At 35.6% G+C, this 21,612-nt stretch overlaps 1 protein-coding gene across 1 annotated transcript in view; it reads right to left on the bottom strand.

The window, feature by feature from the left end:
- Nucleotides 1–21,612, bottom strand: part of IBTK (inhibitor of Bruton tyrosine kinase) — an 88,819-nt gene that overhangs the window by 15,194 nt on the left and 52,013 nt on the right. Inside the window, exons 17-24 of the mRNA XM_036766109.1 lie at nt 19,087–19,188; nt 11,667–11,784; nt 9,344–9,404; nt 5,650–5,771; nt 4,183–4,295; nt 3,937–3,996; nt 3,257–3,405; nt 2,050–2,216 (exon numbers count right to left, since the gene is read on the bottom strand). Coding sequence (XP_036622004.1) covers nt 2,050–2,216; nt 3,257–3,405; nt 3,937–3,996; nt 4,183–4,295; nt 5,650–5,771; nt 9,344–9,404; nt 11,667–11,784; nt 19,087–19,188 — 892 coding nt within the window. The remainder of the gene's footprint in view (nt 1–2,049; nt 2,217–3,256; nt 3,406–3,936; nt 3,997–4,182; nt 4,296–5,649; nt 5,772–9,343; nt 9,405–11,666; nt 11,785–19,086; nt 19,189–21,612) is intronic.

Below are 21,612 nucleotides of genomic sequence, written 5' to 3'. Positions count from 1 at the left end.
CTTCTCAAAAGCTTCATTAATTTAGTGAATAAGTGCATATACGGCCTTAAAAATACTACAAAATCTGATGGAGAGCCAAGTGGTTCCCAAATCTCTAATTCCAAAATGAAAATAAAATAACTAATACACAAATGCAAACGGTGATACCAAATACCATCTATTTAAATAAAACATTTTATTAAAGTGACAATTTTAAAATTAATTTTGTCAGATTTCAAAATAGGCAATGGATTTCTGCATTATCTCATATTTTTAAAGATTTAGGTTTTTAATTGATATTATATTATCTATCAAATATAGTATGTTTCATAAAATTAGCAATATTCATAAGCCACATATCATATATTATGCTAGAGCAAGAATCCTTAGCCTGGGGTCTATGAATTTAATATTTTAGTAACTATGTTCTAATATAATTGGTTTCCTTTGGAATCCTATATATTTTATGCATTTAAAAATGTAATTTTGAGAAGGGACAAATAGGCCTCAGAAGACTGCTAAAGGTTTCCATGACATGCAAAAAAAGGTTAAAATGATTGATCTAGAAAACCATAAGAGAAAATGTAAAGTCAACTATTTTTTCTTTTACAGAAATGTAAAGGAACATTATTGTGCTATAAGAAACGACAAGCATGATGAAAAGAGAGAATTCCAGAAATTTCTAAATGAACTTCATGAATCAAAGAAATAGAGTCAGGGGCGGGGGGGGGGGGGTGAGAATGAATGACTGCAACAATATGAATGGAAAGAATAACAATAACAAAAAATCAAAATACAGTGTTTGAAAATTATAAAGAGCAAGCTTGGCCCCAAAGAAAAGACATGAGAAGACACCTTTCTCTACTCCTTTGTAAAAGTCAGGATCTTATAGGTAGGGAACACTGAATATAATGCTAAGCTTTTTCTATGTATTAACTGGTTTTGTTTATTTTTTTTCTATTTCATTTTTCTTAAAAAAATTCTTTGTTATGACAGTTTCTCTCAGGGAGGAAAAATTTCTTAGGAGAAAATTCAAAGTGATGTAAAAATGAAAGACCAATAATATATTTATTTGCACAGACCTATTTCTCTATATGTGATGGGTAAGGTATCAAAACTGTAAGTGGAGGTAGGCCTGACAATAATCAACTCAGAACTAATAACACAAAATCTAATAATGCACCTAATGGCTTAACGCACACTGTAAAGACTGGTCCTCCATACCCTCTTGAAACCTTCCTTCCTTAGGAGGAATTGTGCCTACATTCTAAAGGTTGATGGCAGATTATCTGGGAAATAGGACAGCACAGAGAATGGAAGAATAAAAGGATGATTAAGAAGAATTTTAAGTACTGCCAACAGTTAAATGGCAACAGTAGCTGGATATGAATTCAAAGAGGAAGAGTACCTATATGAAGTTAACTTTTTTCCAGTGTAAGGGCTAGAAGGCGCAAATTAATAAGTGCTTAAAGGGGGCAAAAAATAATCATAAAGTGAAACATTCAGGACTAATAACTGAATGACAATAACAGAAAGGTAGTAGGGTAGCTATGAGAATCACAGAACTGGGAGAGTAGAAAACAGCTTAAAATATACATCATCAGGCAACTGTCTAAACTCTAAAACTATAAGATACTGTGTAGGAGGCCACTGTACAGTTCTTCACCAGGAACTCCCAACATAGGTGAAACCACAGATTTAACATATATGTATATTATAAATAGATTATGTGTAATATACATATATGAAGGCATATACACACCTGTATATATGACATGCCTGTGTGTGCACATGAGTGCATAAAATGTATTTGGATGCTAAGATGGAATCACTGGCTAGCACATGTGGTGTCAATAAATACCTAAGGATGCTTACTATTTTACTCTGTGGCTGGACCTCTATGGTATATAGTGAATCCATAATGTGAAAAAAAGTCTCAGACACAATACAAACCTATTAAAGAGATTTACTGCACATCAGGAAGGAAACAGTCTTAGAAATTGGCTACTGTGGAAAATTTCCCATTAAGTTGTATGTGCCAAATTAATAAACACATCAAAAGCATCTCACCTGAAAGAGCTGGCAACCCAATTAGAAGAGCTTGCACAGTTGATTCGATTACTCGGAATGGACTGTGGAACAGACATTTTAAGTGCTGGTGATTCTTCATATGGTTTTATATATTCACTAGAATGCACAGGGCATGCACCATTAACATATGTTTTAATTTTTGTCACCTAAAATTAAAATAAAAAGTGAAAGAGTAAAATCCCTAAAAAAATAAAGTTCATTATATCTTCTAGAAAATCTAGTTGATTTAACCTACTTAAGACATTAAAATATATCTCAAACCTAATTAGCACATTGCTCTATATTATTCAACACCATTAGGTAAATTAAGTATGCTTACATGTAAAATTCCTTTCAATGTAAGCATTAAATATAAAACAAATCATATGAAGAACTATTACGATAAACTCTGGAAGCACAAAACTAAATACGCATGATATTAGCACTAGCAGAATACAAACTCCTATGTATAAATTTGCTAATATTATTTACTTATTAAGAATTTAGAATCTCCAAGATTATATAACACTGATACTCCAACAGAAATCTTACATGCCTGTATGTCAAGTCAGTTATGACTCTGAAGGAATTTTCATTTATATGACATCATGATGCTCTCAATATTCTGACCACTGTAGGAGATTCATGGTCCATCCCAGAAACGAATCAGGGGAACAGCTACAATCCAGAGCTACACCAAAGATTCTATTTTGTGCCCAGAGTCTCTTAGCGTTAAATTTTGTTTCTATTTTCTTTACTTTTGTTACAAATGTGCCACTTGGAAAAATTTCCAAATTTGGTTAATTTTTCTCAAATTAGATGTTAACTAGTTGAATTATAAATTAATTTTTTTTTCCAAAATCGCCAAGGAAACTGTTGGTTACTCATTGTAAGAATTTAAATTAATGTTTTATTTTGAAATATAGAGTAAATTTTATATAGTAAAGATCACAAAGCCTAAAAGCAGTAATCATTGAAGAAATGTAAAAGTAGTAATAGTATACAAGTATAAGGAAAACACTGCACAGGTAAAAATGTATAAACCATTCTTGCTACCAGTTACAACTCCATTTAAGTCAGGGAAGAGTTAGCTTTAAAGCTGTTACGAGAATGGGATAGCTAAGACTCCACAGATATTTTGGTGCAAACACGAATTAAAAACAGAACCAAAAAACCCCCAAATCTGTAGATGATTAAAAAAACAAACCTCAATCTTATCTGGGTGAATTCCTGTTGTGAAATCAGGAGACTGCAAGTCTCTAGGACTACCCATTCCAGCATAGCTACCTTCAGAGTCTGATGTCAGTAGTTCTGGAAGAGATTCTGCAGAGTTGGTTTTATCCAATTTTACCAAGCCTATAGTTTAAAATTTAAAAATACATTTTTAAAAAAGTAAAAAAGCATAAAATTATATTATGTATACAGTATTTAGATATGAAGTTCTATTTGACCACAATTAATAATTTTAACCGAAATTCATTGTAATAAAATTCATATAAAAATGAATTCATATAAAACAATGAATTTCAGTGGTACATGAAATTTAGACCACAGGATTTGAAATGCTTTGTTTTGGAGTCTTATGAGAAACACCAACCAGTTACTATTTCCCTTAGAAACATGTTATTTTTTCCAGCTTCCTTGCTAGTTCAAAACAAATGTTATGACGATATTCAGGGAGGTTTACCACATGGCAATGAGTTTTAGGGGCACAGTTACTCTTGAAAACTATCTACTAAGTCACCAAGGGGTTGTGATAGAATTAGGAAAAAGAATACTTACAATTGCAAAATCACAGATACTTAATATTATTGCACTAAATAATGCACTCATTATTATATTGACAGAGAATAATGAATCTTCTATCTATAATAGCTTAAGACTCACCCATGGCAACCTTGAAAGCATCGCTGCTACAATTTGAACCATGTTGCAACATCTCTGCTCCTGAATGTCCAAAAAGTACATAATAAATGTATCATCACTTCGAATAGTTTTGGAAGTTGTTCTACATAATCATTTCTGTTCTCTGGAGTGGCACTATGTTTTATATATCAAGAACATATCTTATTCCACAATAACGATAAGATTTTATTTTAAAAGGAATGTGAGTAAAAAAGGTTTACCACTTACCTGCAGAAGGTGAGCTCTGAATAATATCTGAAAGATTATAACCACCGGAGCTGTCTGAACGCTTTCGTGGTTTCTTTTTTGCTTTTGTTTTGGCCTTTTTGAAGAAAGCTTCTCTAAGAAAAAAAACAAGCATCAAATGTCTTTAAATATAAAAGGAAACCTAAACTAGAGAAATCTAGAGTGGGTACGACAGTTATGATTCTACAGGTCTACAAAGGTAATATATTTAATCATGCCACGGAATTCAGGCAAATGTGAAATAAACACAACGATCAAGCTTCTAGTCCTAATGGGCTGTGTGATTCTGGGCTAATTTGTTGTTTCACAGTTACCCTATTTGCAAAATGAGGATAATAATTACCATATATAACTGCACAGTTATTAAGAATGAAACTGAGAAAATGCAAGCAAAAATATTTTTCAGTTAAAAATACAACACAGATGCAAGATATATTCCTCCACTTTTGTATATAGAGTTAAATCATGCTATTTAGAACCACTGTGTCATGCACACAACTAACTTGGAGCACATAGTATTTTACATCATTAGTCTCTCAATACAAGATTACATTAATGCTGGTCCAACCCTAATACAATAATCTGGTCTAGCCCTAATAAAAAAGGGAAAAGATATTAATAGGCAATGCAATTAACTGACCATATCTATTTTCTATCATTTGTTACAAAATGACATGATGTGAAAATGTAAAAAAATAACTGGCTAAAAAACACAGAAAAACATTAAAAGACATATGAAGTGATGCAAAATGAAGCAAAACCGGAGGGGAAAACAATGACTACAAAAAAGTAAATGGAAAGAAAAATCAAAGCAAATGCAAGAAGGTTGATAAAGAGAAAGTTAGGATGAACCAATGGATCTGAACAAATACATACAGTACAAATATGTGCTGGAACGAATACAAAGGGAAAATTCTAAAAGAATGGACAAAATCAAAGACAGTATTTTCACCACCCAAAAAGATGAGTGATGAAACATCAGTAACTATTTTTCCATTTATCTAGTTTCTAAGATTCAAAGGTCTTTATGAGAATGATAGTTGCATGCATCGAAAATATCCTAAAAAATGAGAAGTTAAAAAATAGGCTTTTACAAATTAGGAGACTATATGTTTACATTAACACAAAATACTACTGTGCTAATTTATTAAATCTTGATTCTGACTGTCAAATATGAAGTGGAGCTATATGTACAATTAATCAGTTAATCAACACGCCTTTATTAAGCACAAACTCTATGTCAGGCCCAGTGCTAATTAGGCCCCAGGGGCACAAAGATAAGCAAAAAATGCAAAAACAGTCATATCCTCAAGGAGCTCATATACTAATGGGAGAGACAACTAGGAAATAAACAGGTATGTATATGATAGATCTGGAGTAGAAGAAAGGTAACACACCAAAGGAACCACATTTCAGGGAGGAAAAAAAGGCAAAAATAATGAGACTTACTGGTAATTGTGTTCCATATTCATTTCTCCTTTCAAAAAAACGTCAGCATCTTCTGCCTCCAAGTAGCTAATATCTGGACCATCTTGATATGGTGTTATTACTCTTCTATCCATTGCTGGTATCTGTAGCATAAGTTACACAATTCTTTTAAGAAGATCTCTGACCTTTCTCTGTATATGTAAAGATAGATTTTTAAGTCTTATTAAATTACATTTATTACAAAATGTACTGAAATTAACAGGAAAATTCTGGGATGCTACAAACAGGTGGTCTATGTTTCGAGCATAAGGAAAAAACTGTAATTAAAACACTAGTCAAATATAAATTATAATTAAAAAACTAGTCAAATATAAATTTATAGGCCTAACATTCCACAAGACAGAAGGATGAAGCTTCAACTTTCCTAACATACTTATTCTCTAGTTCAGGTAAAATAATGTTTTTACCTAATTCTGAGGGGTTAGTTGAACCTTAATTTCTTTACTTTCTTGTAATAACAAAGGATTACCTTTGAAACTGCTAACTTCTACTCATTTAAAAATCAGAATGCAATTCATTTTTAGTCCTTTAATGTTATATCTTCACCATTTCTTTACATATGTTCTGATGAGGGTCTACTAGGGGAATACTGTCAGTGAAAAGTCCTCCACTTCTTCATATAAAAGTGTCCTAAGTATGGGAATTATTTAGAAAAAAATCCATTAGAAAACTCACTAATAGGAGGTGGAGCCAAGATGGCGGCTGGAAAGCAGGGACTTGCATGAGCTCCCTTCCAAGTCCCTCCAAAAACCTATAAAAAATGGCTCTGAACAAATTCAAGAACTGCGGAACCCACAAAATAGCAGAGGGAAGCAAGGCTCCAACCCAGAACAGCCTGGATGGTCACTGGGTAAGGTCTATCATGCACAGAGCTGGGAGCGGAGGGGAGTGGACCAGCATGGGCAGCGGCAGGACCAACCAGACCAGGAGCTGGGTGGAACAGGCCCCAGTGCCCTGAATCAGTGAGCTGTGGCAGTTACCAAACTTCTCAACCCACAAACACCAAAGACAACAGAGAAGGTTAGTGTGAAAAGCTGCAGGGACAGAGTGAAAGGAGTTTGCGGTTTGGCCACTGCCCCAGGGGGCAGCGGAGGTAGTGCAGCTACAGAACTACGGCTGCAGTTGCTTCCTGCCCCAGGCCCACCTGGTGGGAGGAATTAAGTGGCAGATCAGAGCAGGAGTGCAGAGCCTGCATAAGATCTGAGTCAGGTCCGGGTTGGCAGTTCTTGGGGAAGGAGGAGTGCTGGTGTGGCAGAGCTGGCTGTATGGAAATACCTCTGAAAACAACAGTGCATCCCCTCAAGCTTGGAACAAAGTACTCTTTACTCTACAAGCAGTCATACCCCAACGAAAAAATCAAGGGTCAAGTAAGTTGGCTGGGAACATGGCCAGCCAGCGAAAATACACTCAGATCCAGACTCAGACTTTGGAATCTTTCTTTGGTGACAAAGAAGACCAAAACATACAGCCAGAAAAAGTCAACAAAGTCAAAGAGCCTACATCAAAAGACTCCAAGAAAAACATGAATTGGTCTCAGACCATGGAAGAGCTCAAAAAGGATTTGGAAAAGCAAGTTAGAGAAGTAGAGGAAAAATTGGGACAAGAAATGAGAATGATGCGAGAAAACCATGAAAAACAAGTCAATGACTTGCTAAACGAGACCCAAAAAAATATGGAAAAAAATACTGAAGAAAACAACACCTTAAAAAATAGACTAACTCAAATGGCAAAAGAGCCCCAAAAAAGAAGAATGCCTTGAAAGGCAGAATTAGCCAAATGGAAAAGGAGGTCCAAAAGACCACTGAAGAAAATACTACCTTAAACATTAGATTGGAGCAAGTGGAAGCTAGTAACTTTATGAGAAATCAAGATAGTATAAAACAGAACCAAAGGAATGAAAAAGTGGAAGACAATGTGAAATATCTCATTGGAAAAACCACTGACCTGGAGAATAGATCCAGGAGAGATAATTTAAAAATTATTGGACTACCTGAAAGCCATGATCAAAAAAAGAGCCTAGATATCATCTTTCAAGAAATTATCAAGGAGAATTGCCCTGATATTCTAGAGCCACAGGGCAAAATAGAAATTGAAAGAATCCATCGATCGCCTCCTCAAATAGATCCCAAAAAGAAATCTCCTAGGAATATTGTCACCAAATTCCAGAGCTCCCAGATCAAGGAGAAAATACTGCAAGCAGCCAGAAAGAAACAATTTGAGTATTGTGGAAACACAATCAGAATAACACAAGATCTAGCAGCTTCTACATTAAGGGATCGAAGGGTTTGGAATACGATATTCCGGAAGTCAATGGAGCTAGGATTAAAACCAAGAATCAACTACACAGCAAAACTGAGTATCATGCTCCAAGGCAAAATATGGACTTTCAATAAAACAGAGGACTTTCAAGCTTTCTCAGTGAAAAGACCAGAGCTGAATAGAAAATCTGACTTTCAAACACAAGAATCAAGAGAAGCATGAAAAGGTAAACAAGAAAGAGAAATCACAAGGGACTTACTAAAGTTGAACTGTTTTGTTTACATTCCTACATGGAAAGATGATGTGTATGATTCATGAGACCTCAGTATTAGGGTAGCTGAAGGGAATATGCATATGTGTGTGTGTGTGTGTATGCATGTATATATGTATGTATGTGTGTATATGTATATACATATACACACATACATACATATCTATATCTATATATATATATATATATATATATATATATATATATATATATATAGACAGAGGGCACAGGGTAAGTCGCATATGAAGGGATGATATCTACAAAAAGAAAATCAAATTAAGGGATGAGAGAGGAACATATTGAGAGAGGGAGAGATAGAATGTGGTAAATTATCTCGCATAAAAGTGGCAAGAAAAAACAGTTCTGTGGGAAGGGAAGAGGGGGCAGGTGAGGGGGAATGAGTGAATTTTGCTCTCATCGGATTTGACCTGAGGAGAGAATACCATACACACGCAGTTGGGTATCTTGCCCCACAGGAAAGAAGAAGAAAGAAGATAAAAAAGGGGGGATGATAGAGGGGAGGGCAGATAGGGGGAAGAGGTAATCAAAAACAAACACTTTCGAAAAGGGACAGGATCAAGGGAGAAAATTCAATAAAGGGGGATAGGATAGGAAGGAGCAAAATATAGTTAGTCTTTCACAACATGAGTATTGTGGAAGGGTTTTACAAAATGATACAAATGTGGCCTACATTGAATTGCTTGCCTTCTTAGGGAGGGTGGGTGGGGAGGGAAGAGGGGAGAGAATTTGGAACTCAAAGTTTTAAAAACAGATGTTCAAAAACAAAAAAAAAAATGTTTTTGCATGCAACTAGGAAATAAGATGCACAGGCAATGGGGCATAGAAATTTATCTTGCCCTACAAGAAAGGAAGGGAAAAGGGGATGAGAGGGGAGTGGGGTGACAGAAAGGAGCGCTGACTGGGGAACGGGGCAACCAGAATATACGCCCTCTTGGAGTGGGTGGGAGGGCAGAAGTGGGGAGAAAATTTGTAATTCAAACTCTTGTGAAAATCAATGCTGAAAACTAAATATATTAAATAAATTTTAAAAAAAAAGAAAACTCACTCATAGATTGTTTTAGTTGTTGATATTTTTGCTCATCTTCACTACAACATAAACCTTACCATTTTTCTGTAGAACACAGAAAGATCCTTCAAAACATCATCACTTAAAACATCCAATGTCCTATAAAATGAGATGGACAATTTATTTTAGGACTCATTTAATGACATTCCTCTGGCCATGCCAAAAAAAAAAATCTAAAGAACTTGTTCTTTTTATGTAGGCAAAGATCCTGAATTAAAAATAAGATAGCTCATACTGCAGAGTTGCAGAGTACTTTATCTGTTGTAAGTAAATGACAAGTGAGAACTAGAAAGTTATAAAAACATGACTTTAATATACTTAAGTACTTTAAAGAATTCCACCCCCATTTAGGTGAAACTCAGTGTGACAGTGAAGTATTAAAGAAACAGAGGCTAAACATATATGAGCCAAACTAGGAACAAAAATTCTGACAGGTCTTTTTTTTTTCCTGATGCCATCTTACACAAGCACAGTTATAGTGCCTCCCAGTTTCCACCTCCCATCTGAGGGAGGTTGTGTAAATTAGAGCCAATATTTCTGAGGATCCGGTTTGCTTGTAGTCATGAATTCATAAAAGTTTGATTTTTAAAAAAAGTATGAGGATCAACTTAAAGATAATTACCACAAAGAAAAAACACTAATAATAATTCTGTATTTTAAAATACAATGCAGAAAAATGCTATTCAATATGGTAATGATTATAAAATTTAAATGCTTAAACAAGCAAAGCATATGTGTACATGTGTAAATCTCCTTGCAAGCACACATACATATATATACACACACGCACACTTATTAAACTCTATGGGGAGATATCTGGATCAAAACAAGACATCACAGATAACAACTGATGTCATGTAAAAGAGTGTTAGCTCTAAAGTAATAAGTGATGGATTCAAGTAGTGGCTCTGACACTGAGTGATCACCAACTACATAGATTTAGGGAAATCACTCTAATTTCTCTGAGTTTTGTCATTTATAAAACTAGAATTAGGGGGAAAAAATTGGCATAGTAGGCAGAAAGCCAGCCTGGAGCCAGCAAAGATCTAGGAACAAGTCTTGCTTCTTAAAGATACTAGCATCTGACACCAAGCGAGGAACACAATGTTTCTCCTCCCTTCAGGACTTCCCTATTACTCTTAAGGGCACCACCACTCCTGGTTACCTAAACTGGCAATTTCAGTGTTATTCTCAACTCCTCAGTTAAATTCAACCCATGTAGCCAATCTATTACCAGATCTCATCATTTTCCTCTTCATAACATCTCTTGGATGTGTCCCCTTCTATCCTCCAACACAACTACTACCCTGGTGCAGGCCCTCATCACCTCATGTCTGCACTACTACAGTCATCTTCTGGGTGCTCTCCCTTCATCAAGTCTCTTTCCACATCAAATCCATTCTCCATTCAAATGTCAAAGTGATTTTCCTAAAGCCCAAGTCTGATCATGTCACACATTCCCCTACTATGTCCCCATTCATTGAACCCCAGTGGCTCCACATTACCTCCAAAATCAAAAGATTTAAAGTCCTTTACAACCAGAACTCTTTCCACCTTTCTAGTTTTATATTTTCCTCCACATACTTGACAATCCTTCTACACCGACCTTCTTACTGTTCCTCTCACACAGTACTCCATTCTCCTAACTCCGTGACTTTGCTCTTTATGCCTTAGACCTAGAATACTCTCCCTTTTAACCTCTACCTCCTGGGTTCCCTGAAGACTCAATTCAAATCCCCTCTTCTGCACAAATCCCACCTTTCCCAAGTCACTCCTTTCCCTCCATCCTCCTCAACACGCATATACTATTAGGGCCGTCCATCTGAGATCAGCTTTCATTTAAATTGTACATATCTCATATGCATGGTTTTTTTGAATTGTCTCCCCCAATGTACTTTGAGAGGCAGAAACTTGAGTCTGTGTCTTCCCTTCTTATCCTCAGCTCTTAACACAATCCCTGGGCATATAGTGAGCTCTTAATAAATGCTTACTGCCTATTGATTTTCTCCGTGTACCAGTCATCTCTTGAAGAATATATGTTGTATATGATTTTTCTGATCTGGACTAGTCTATATATAACAAATTCCCTATGCTAATGAAATCACAGATTTAGGCTTAAAAAAAAAAGGCTAAATGCTACTTGTACTATGTACTTTACCAGGTGGTTGTGAGGTTCTAGCATGATAAATTATATAAAAAGGCTTTCTATAGCATCTTAAACATCAACTACTATTGTTACTTTTAACTCCCAACTTAACTAGACCCTGACATCAACAATTTTTAAAATTACTCTAGTAATACTGTTACCATTATACGCAAATATCGATGTAACAAGTTACAGAATTCATTCACCAAACATACCTTGCTTCAAGTAAAGCTGCCATATTTAGCCCCATAAACTGTAAACAAGACAGTTTCAATTGTTCAGCATTATACATTACTGCAAACTCCAATGTCATAGCTGCATTCTTTAGAGTAACTGAAAAAGAAAATAGTTATTAAAATTAGCTAAACTGTCATTTCAAGGAACCAAATGTATTTGACTCCAAGGATTTCTGAATGTCTGAGCTCAGAACAATAAAAAACAGGATCAAGCTTGCTCTCAAAGATAACAAATATAGATACACAACATGGTTTTTACCCACCTTTGCCACAGATTCTAGAGACACACAAGCTGAGATGTTGAGTTATAAGGGAAAACAAATAAGAAAAATAATCATATGGAATATTAACAAATCATTTTAAGAGTAGTAAAGGAAATTTTAGAAAATATTTGTCTGCCAAATATATTAGAATAATTTTATGTTTAGGAAGTTTTAATTTTAGCATAAATGTTAACAGTATGTTGCTTAATGGCTAATGTAAGAACGTGGTTTCCTAAAATGCTCCCCCCCCCAAATTGAAGGAATAATTTTGCATTTAAGTCATTGGGTTTTTTTGGAGCAGCTTTAAATTATTTGATTTCACACAATCACATAAAAATAATTGTTTTACACTAGTAGGCTCTGTTATTACTTAGAGAAAGAGTGAATATTAAAGCCAAAGCACTTCTCTTTCCTCTCCAGAATTAGTCAATGAATGGTCATTGGGTCTCAACAGAGAAGAAGTTTCTATGGAGTAGGATGATCTTAGAAATCTTTAAATTGTCTAATTCACAATACAGTTCTAACAATTTTTTTTAACATAGTTCAAAGCTGAATTATAGTTAAGAGGTACTGTATGCGACCTCAAAGTTAATGCAGACTTAAAAGTAATACTAACTCACACACTATACAGAAATTGAGAGAATTACCTATTTCTCCTACGTAGTTTCATTCTCACCAACCCATTTCACTCAAGTGATCTAACAATTGGTTCTTTTGTTGTTCTAAACACACACACACACACACACACACACACACACACAGATATTTATTTTTCAGGTAGGAAGGGGAATAGTATTTTGCAATGAAAACAGCATGTATAAAACAGCTGTGTACAGAATGGTAGAAGAAATAACTGCTTAAATATCTGTCAACTTTTTCCTCTCATTTTAAAAAGAAACAAAGAGTCTTCTGCTGTATGAAGTTCATGATAGGGAAAAAACTACATTGTACATCTGATAATTTTCTGGCAAAGTCTGTACATATTAGGATAAACTTCTTTTTTGACACTGTTGCACATTTCATTCATAAACTTAAAAATACATATAAATACATTATTTGATTGTTGTCCCAGAAAAGATTTTTGTTGTTACCAGTTGTTTCCCTTAAGGGTCTTGCCATTATGTCATTGATTATGTGGTCTCGCCAATTCATGTGAGTTTTTTAATAAGAATGACTAGAACTATCCTAATAGCCAACTCTATGTGGCAATATAGTATATGTGCAAAATTTATATATCATATGTATACATACACAAAAATACACACTGAAATTCAATCATGGATTGGTTCATTTTAAATTTGGAATTGGAAGAGCCCTTAGAGGTAATCTAGTTGAATTCCCTCATCTACTAGAGGAAGAAATTGAGGTCCTGGCACACAGCACGCACTTAATAAAAACTTATAGATTGTTATAGTGTCACCCATGTGACTGAAAACAAGTCAACAGGCTAAGCAAAATGTAGTAGGTCCTTTTGTAACCACGTAGAAAAAGCCGCATTTGGTAAATTCTGAACAGGCCAGTGTTTCCCCCAAATCCAGACTACAGCTGAGGCAGGCTTCAGTTGTCAAAAATCTTTGCATCAAGGGGGCGGAGCCAAGATGGCAGCTGGAAAGCAGGGACTAGCGTGACCTCCCTGCCGAGTCCCTCCAAAAACCTATAAAAAATGGCTCTGAACCAATTCTAGAACGGAAGAACCCGCAAAACAGCAGAGGGAAGCAGGGCTCCAGCCCAGGACAGCCTTGATGGTCTCTGGGTGAGGTCTATCCCGCAGGGGGGAGCCGTGGGGAGCCCAGCCCAGTATGAGCTGCACGGACCAACCAGACTAGAAGCTGGGCAGAAAGTGCCCTAGCGCCCTGAATCAGTGAGCTGCGGCAGTTACCAGACTTCTCAACACACAAACACCAAAGACAGTGAAGAAGGTTAGTGGGAAAAGCTGTGGGAGCGGAGGGAGTGGAAGGAGTTCGGGGTTCCTCTACCAGCCCCGAGGGCAGCGGAGGTGGGGCAGCTACAGCTGTTGTTGCTTCCGGCCCCAGGCCCACCTGGTGGGAGGAATTAAGTGGCGGATCAGAGCAGGAGTACACAGCCTGCCGAAGATCTAAGCCCAGTCCAGGTTGGGGGTTCTTGGGGAAGGAGGAGTGCTGGCACATCCCCCCCCAAAAATGGAACATAGAACTCCTTAGTCTACAAGCAGTCATACCCCGCTGAAAACCTCAAGGGTCAAGTTAGTTGGTTGGGAATATGGCCAGGCAGCGAAAACACACCCAGATTCAGTCTCAGACTTTGGATTCTTTCTTTGGTGACAAAGAAGACCAAAACATACAGACAGAAGAAGTCAACAAAGTGCAAGAGCCTACACCAAAAACCTCCAAGAAAAACATGAACTGGTCCCAGGCCATGGAAGAGCTCAAAAAGGATTTGGAAAAGCAAGCTAGAGAAGTAGAGGAAAAACTGGGAAGAGAAATGAGAAGGATGCGAGAAAACCATGAAAAACAAGTCAATGACTCGATAAAGGAGACCCAAAAAAATACTGAAAAATACACTGAAGAAAACAACACCTTAAAAAATAGACTAACTCAAATGGAAAAAGAGCTCCAAAAAGCCAATGAGGAGAAGAATGCCTTGAAAGGCAGAATCAGCCAAATGGAAAAGGAGGTCCAAAAGACCACTGAAGAAAATAGTACTTTAAAAATTAGACTGCAGCAAGTGGAAGCTAGTGACTTTATGAGAAATCAAGATATTATAAAACAGAACCAAAGGAATGAAAAAATGGAAGACAATGTGAAATATCTCATTGGAAAAACCACTGACCTGGAAAATAGATCCAGGAGAGATAATTTAAAAATTATTGGACTACCTGAAAGCCATGATCAAAAAAAGAACCTAGAGATCATCTTTCAAGAAATTATCAAGGAGAACTGCCCTGATATTCTAGAGCCACAGGGCAAAATAGAAATTGAAAGAATCCATTGATCGCCTCCTCAAATAGATCCCAAAAAGAAATCTCCTAGGAATATTATTGCCAAATTCCAGAGCTCCCAGATCAAGGAGAAAATACTGCAAGCAGCCAGAAAGAAACAATTTGAGTATTGTGGAAACACAATCAGAATAACTCAAGATCTGGCAGCGTCTACATTAAGAGATTGAAGGGCTTGGTATATGATATTCCGGAGGTCAATGGAGCTAGGATTAAAACCTAGAATCACCTACCCAGCAAAACTGAGTATCATGCTCCAAGGCAAAATATGGATTTTCAATAAAATAGAGGACTTTCAAGCTTTCTCAGTGAAAAGACCAGAACTGAATAGAAAATTTGACTTTCAAACACAAGAATCAAGAGAAGCATGAAAAGGTAATCAAGAAAAAGAACAAGAAAAAGAAATTGCAAGGGACTTACTAAAGTTGAACTGTTTTGTTTACATTCCTACATGGAAAGATGATGTGTATGATTCATGAGACCTCATTATGGTAGCTGAAGGGAATATGCATATATGTTTATGTACATATATATAAGTGAACATGTATGTATGTATATATCTGTGTGTGTGTGTGTGTGTGTGTGTGTGTGTGTGTGTGTGTGTGTGTATATATACACACACATAGAGAGAGAGAGAGAAAGAGAGAGAGAGAGAGAGAGAGAGAGAGCAGACACAGGGTGAGTTGAAGATGAAGGGAAGATATCTAAAAGAAATAAAATCAAATTAAGGGATGAGAGAGGAATATATTTAGAGAGGGAGATAGGGAGAGACAGAATGGGGTGGATTATCTTGCATAAAGGTGGCAAGAGGAAGCAGTTCTGTGGGAGGAGGGGAGAGGGCAGGTGAGGGGGGAATGAGTGAATCTTGCTCTCATCAGATTGGGCCTGAGGAGAGAATACCATACATACCCAATTGGGTATATTACCCCACAGGAAAGAAGAGGGAAGAAGATAAAAAAGGGGGAGATGATGGAGGGGAGGGCAGATGGGGGTGGAGCTAATCAAAAACAAACACTTTCAAAAGAGGACAGGGTCAAGGGAGAAAATTCAATAAAGGTGGATGGGTTGGGAAGGAGCAAAATATAGTTAGTCTTTCACAACATGAGTATTGTAGAAGGGTTATACATAATGATACACATGTGGCCTTTGTTGAATTGCTTGACTTCTTGGGGAGGGTGGGTGGGAAGGAAAGAGGGGAGAGAATTTGGAACTCAAAGTTTTAAAAACAGATGTTCAAAAACAAAAAAAAAAAAAGTTTTTTTGCATGCAACTAGAAAATAAGATACACAGGCAATGGGGAGTAGAAATTTATCTTGCCCTACTAGAAAGGAAGGGAAAAGGGGATGGGAGGGGAGTGGGTTGACAGAAGAGAGGGCTGACTGGGGAACAGGGCAAACAGAATATAAGTCATCTTGGAGTGGGTGGGGAGGGTAGAAATGGGGAGAAAATTTGTAATTCAAACTCTTGTGAAAATCAATGCTGAAAACTAAATATGTTAAATAAATTAATTAAATTAAAAGATAAAAAAAATCTTTGCATCAAATATTTGATAAAGTTTTGATATTCGAGTTCTAATATTCGATATAGAAAATTAACATAAAAAAGGCCTAAATGGTCAAAGGATATGAATGAAAGTCTCAAAAAAATTGGAAACCAGAAAAAATTGGAAACCAGATGAAACACTGTTTCAAATCATTAAGAGAACTACAAATTAAAACAACTCTAAAGTTTCAACTCAACCATTAACACTAAAAAAACAGAAATAGTCAATACTGAAGAGGCTATAGCATGGAAGGAATAGTAAAATATTGTTGGCATACTGTGAATTGTTCCAACCATTTTAGAAAACTATTTTAAATTAAGCAAAATAAGGAAGTCTGAAAGTATACAGCATAACAAAAGTAAGTTAGATTGAAACTAAAAATTTGCTGAGGCTAATATACTATGTGTCTTAGAATATAAACTCCTAGAGAGCAGGGACTATGTATATATACTCCATATGCAATTAACTACTTAAATGTTTTCTGAATGTGAACTTCTAGCTAAACAAAAGTATGAAAATTTCATTTAAATAATATGTAATATATTCATTAAATCCAATGATATATAATGTATAGTTTATCAAGCCAATCTTTAGTGCCAATTTTAAATGAAAAAAAAAATTGAAGAATTTAAGTTACCTCACCCTGATCGTGGGTGTGTGTGTGTGTGTATGTTAGAGATAGAGAGGAAGAGACAGAGTTCATACATGCTCATGTATACTCCTGTAAGTTTAAGGACTTACTAGAATGTGCAGACATGACTATAAAGTAACAAGACCCCATTTCTACAAGACACTCTAGAAAACTCTTCCGATTATTTTCTAAACATATCAGGTAAAAATTAGTTTATAATTATGTGCTTGTTTCAGAAAATAGCTCAAAATAAAGCGATAAATTAAGCAATACAAAACATTTATACCCTTTGGATATATACCCCATGGAAAGCAAAGATATAAAGTTCCTATAAATGTCAAAATATCCACAGCAGCACTTTTTGTGAAAACAAATTAACTATAATAAACACAGTGTGGGTGGGGTATTGATTAGGAAATGGCTAAACAAATTGTGGCACACTGACGTAAACTAAACCCTTAATGCCTACATTGTAAATGTTAAGAATAAAACTGGAAACTGTATCATCATCATAACCAAGCATGGTCCCAGATAAGAGTTGAGAAAATATACCTTCCTCCTTTTGTTCAAAATGAAGGACTATGAGGAGGCAATGTTGAACATGCTATCAGATATGATGCATAGTTGATTTCGTTTTATGAATGGGTTTTATTCGTTTTGTTTTAATCTGTTATAAGGAAAGGTTCTCTAGGTAGGAGACATAGAAGGATGGATATATTACAACAAAAAAAATGAAATTTAAGCCATGGCTTCAGACACATCATTAAAAAAAGATAACATAGAAGATAACGACAGTTGTTACCAGCTAAAATATAGGCTCGCTGGTATAGAATGGTTCTAGTGTTATCAGTTTTCAAACATGTCAATGAGAATTGTCTGGAAAAGCACAGCAAGAAAGGTTTGTCTAACACTGGAAAACATAAAACTGACTTGCTAAAGAAATCAGTTTTAATGTTAGCCAGAGAAATTGTAATTAATATAGTCAGCCTATATAAAAAAAAAAGTATTTGATAAAATCTCAACATGAAGACTTTAGAAGGACCTGAGACTCCACAAAGAGAGAGCAAAGTTGAAGCAGCCCACTTTAATATATTGAAAATGGTTTTTGTTTTGTTGTTGCTTAGTTGTGTCCAACTCTTTGAGAACCTGTGGACCATACTTGTCTATGGTGTTTTCTTGGCAAAGATAGTGGAGTGTTTTGCCATTTCCTTTTCCAGTGGATTAAGGCAAACAGAGGCTAAGTGACTTGCCCAGGGTCACACAGCTAGTAAGTTTCTGAGGTTACATTTGAACTCAGGTCTTGGTGACTCCAGGCCCAGCATTCCAGTCACTGAGCCACCTAGCTACCTCCATAAAAATGTGACCAAGCAACAACAAAACAACTTTCAAATTCTCACACTTCAAGTTTCTAAGTTGGGTAGAAATAACACTCAACCCATTATTCAAACTTTTTTGAAACTGAAAGTATGGCTCAGTGGATTGAATCCTTCACTTGTAGTTGCAGACCTACTTCAAATATTATGTGATAATGGGCAGATCACTTAACCAAGCAAATGGGGATAAAGTTTATTATGCTGCATACTTGAAAGGACTGCTATGATTTGCTATACAAATCTTAATGATCCATGTAAAATGTGAATTATTATCTATTTTTTTAAAAAATCAGACCTATGATTTCACTGATACAGGGAATTTCACTGGTACAGTGAGGAAACTCCCTCTACCAAACAATGCAGACAAGCACTTGCTCTGCTATTTATCATATCAGGGTTCCCTTGTGAGAGTTGCACTGAGGGATAAAGTGGCTTGTCCAGGGTCAATATATGTCAAAGACAGAATTCAAACCCAGGTTTTCTGACTCCAAAGCCAGCTTTCTTATTCACTACACCATGCTGCTTCTGCAGTGAGGATTATCTCACTAGAAGTTAAAAAACAGCCTGAACCAACTTGAAAATTTACTAATAGTACTGCATAGGAAAAATACTCACGTTTTTCTGTTATTGCTACTTCACAGATTTCTTTCAATCGAATTATTAGGAGTTGATCGGCCACCACAAGAACATTACAGACAAATTCCACACTTTGAGAGTCTAAATATTAAAAAAAAAGTTTGATCATGTTATTAAAATAACATTTAAGCCGTCTAGAAAGAAAACAAACCAAAAGACTAAATATTAAGTAACCAAATACAGAAAATTAGTATACAGTAGTCTGAGAAAAAAAATTTAAAGGGTGTTGTGGCAAGACAACAATAATGATGTTTGTTTATAAGTTTTAAAGTAAGGAATGTCTTATTCTAGGTTCATTTACATTTTAATGACCACTACAAGTATACTAAAATACCTTGGCATATAAAAATAATGCCCTAAGAAATCTAATTCTGGCTAATATCAGTAGTCCAGCTACTGGGATTCTGAATTAGTTTCCCATAGATCCAACCTAGTTGTACCAGCTCTCTCTCATACAAGTAAACATAAAGTTTACAGAGGCATAAAGTTGTTCAAAATAGCTTTTCCTATTCCAAGACCACAGGAGACAGTCTATCATACAATTTCTACAGTGTACTCTTTGTTTTCTGATGGAGGAAATGTACTTGTGCCACTCATGTATACAATGCTCTTTATGCATTCTTCCATTTGATTATGGTTGTCTATAATGTTTTCTGAATCAATCTTCAATCATCTGTACCCATGGATGGTCGCAATCAATAACAAACAATGAAAAATATCTAAGAATCATCATTGGGACACATCATATAAACATTTTACAGCAGACCATCTTGTTCAAAATTTGCTTAAGCTAAAATCAACATTAGTTCATATTTTCTGAGTACATAACAGGTGTGGGACAGTAGGAGGATGAAAAAGAAGGAAGTCCGGAATATATAGCATAACAAAAGTAAGTTAGATTGAGACTAAAAATTTACTGAGGCTAATACATTCTGTATCTTAAAATACAAACTCCTAGAGGGCAAGGACTGTACATATACATATACATAGATACATATATATACACACACATTCCATATGCACTTATGCTTTCTGAATGTAAATGACTTTAATTATACAGTATGAGTATTTTATTTAAATTATAAATATTTTCATTTACATCCAATGGTATATAATGTCTCATGTGTCATGCCATTCTTTAGCACCAATTTCAAATTTTAAAAATACACATTGAAGAATTTAAGTTACCTTACCCTGAGAGTGTATATGTGTGTTCATACATGCTCATGTATGCTCCTGTAAGCTTAGGGATTTACTAGAATGTAGACACAGAACTATAAAGTAACGAGGCCCCATTTCTATAAGACACACTAGAAAACTCTTCTGATTATTTCCTAAACATATCAAGTAAAAATTAATTTATATTTATTCTGTTTTCAGGAGATAGCTCAGCTATAAATATTATTTGCTATATCTGTATGTTTAATTTGCAGCCCAAAAAAACCCTAAAGTTTCCCTAAAGAGTGTTTCTGTGCAGACACCTCCGGCTACTCTGAACCTTTTATCAAAAGCAGAGAAAAACGTTATTTATACCAAGAACGTTGTTCATCAAAACCCAGGCACAAGACAACTTGACCAAGCTATTGGTTTTAAATGAAATAATCCCAAGCATTAGAATTAGCATTAATATTTCACTTTTAAAGTTAATATATTTGCTTAGCAATAGGGAAAATGAAACTCATAAAATTCCACTGCAGAATTAACTTCAGCAATTAGACTAGTACATGTAAAACTCAAGACTGTAGAATTTCATTAATTGACTAAAATTATACCACAATTCTGTCTCAGGACAGTCTTTCTATTCTAATACAATTATTCAACAATAGCTCAACTACTACTAAGACAGTGAATATTTTGTACAATCCTCTTTCTACCCTTCCACAATTCAAAACAACAAACATTTCACAAGTGCAAAGAGGCACTGAGGGTACAAAGTAAAAATACAACAGTCACTGCCTCTACTAGGCAACTCTTGCAGTGAAAACGTATTGACGGGGCATTTCCTTAACCAGGAATTCCAGGCTGTGCTAGAACTCAGTATTGCAGAGGTGAGAATCATAACAAGAATGCGAATAACAATGGTTATAATTATTATTGAGCACTTTACAGTTTTCAAAGTGCTTTACACATACTACGGCACTTAATCCTTTTTTTCTCTCTGCTTCATCAATGCTGGCTCTATTTCCCAGCTCAATTCCTAGGGACTCAACCTGTTTCAATTACCTATTTAAAGCCTTACCAGAGCCACTTCTAAGAAAACAAACATCCTTTTGCTGATACCATAACTCTATACCACATTCCAAGATAAGCACAGCACAAACTGGCTCTAGACAAAAATGTCTGAAATTACACATTTTGAGCTGCAAAGGACCCTGGAGGTCTGGTCCAAAATTCTCTCACTTTACAAATGAGGAAAATGGGTTCAGAGAAATTTTTCAGTGGTTTTAAGTGGGAAGAGGACCTAAGCCCATGTTCATCCTGTTTTATTTCTACTGTATCAAACTA

The sequence above is a fragment of the Trichosurus vulpecula genome, chromosome 7 (genome assembly GCF_011100635.1).
Source record: "Trichosurus vulpecula isolate mTriVul1 chromosome 7, mTriVul1.pri, whole genome shotgun sequence".
NCBI classification, from domain to species: domain Eukaryota; kingdom Metazoa; phylum Chordata; class Mammalia; order Diprotodontia; family Phalangeridae; genus Trichosurus; species Trichosurus vulpecula.
The sequence above is the reverse complement of the archived record's forward strand: the minus strand, read 5'-3'. Positions and strand labels throughout refer to the sequence as shown.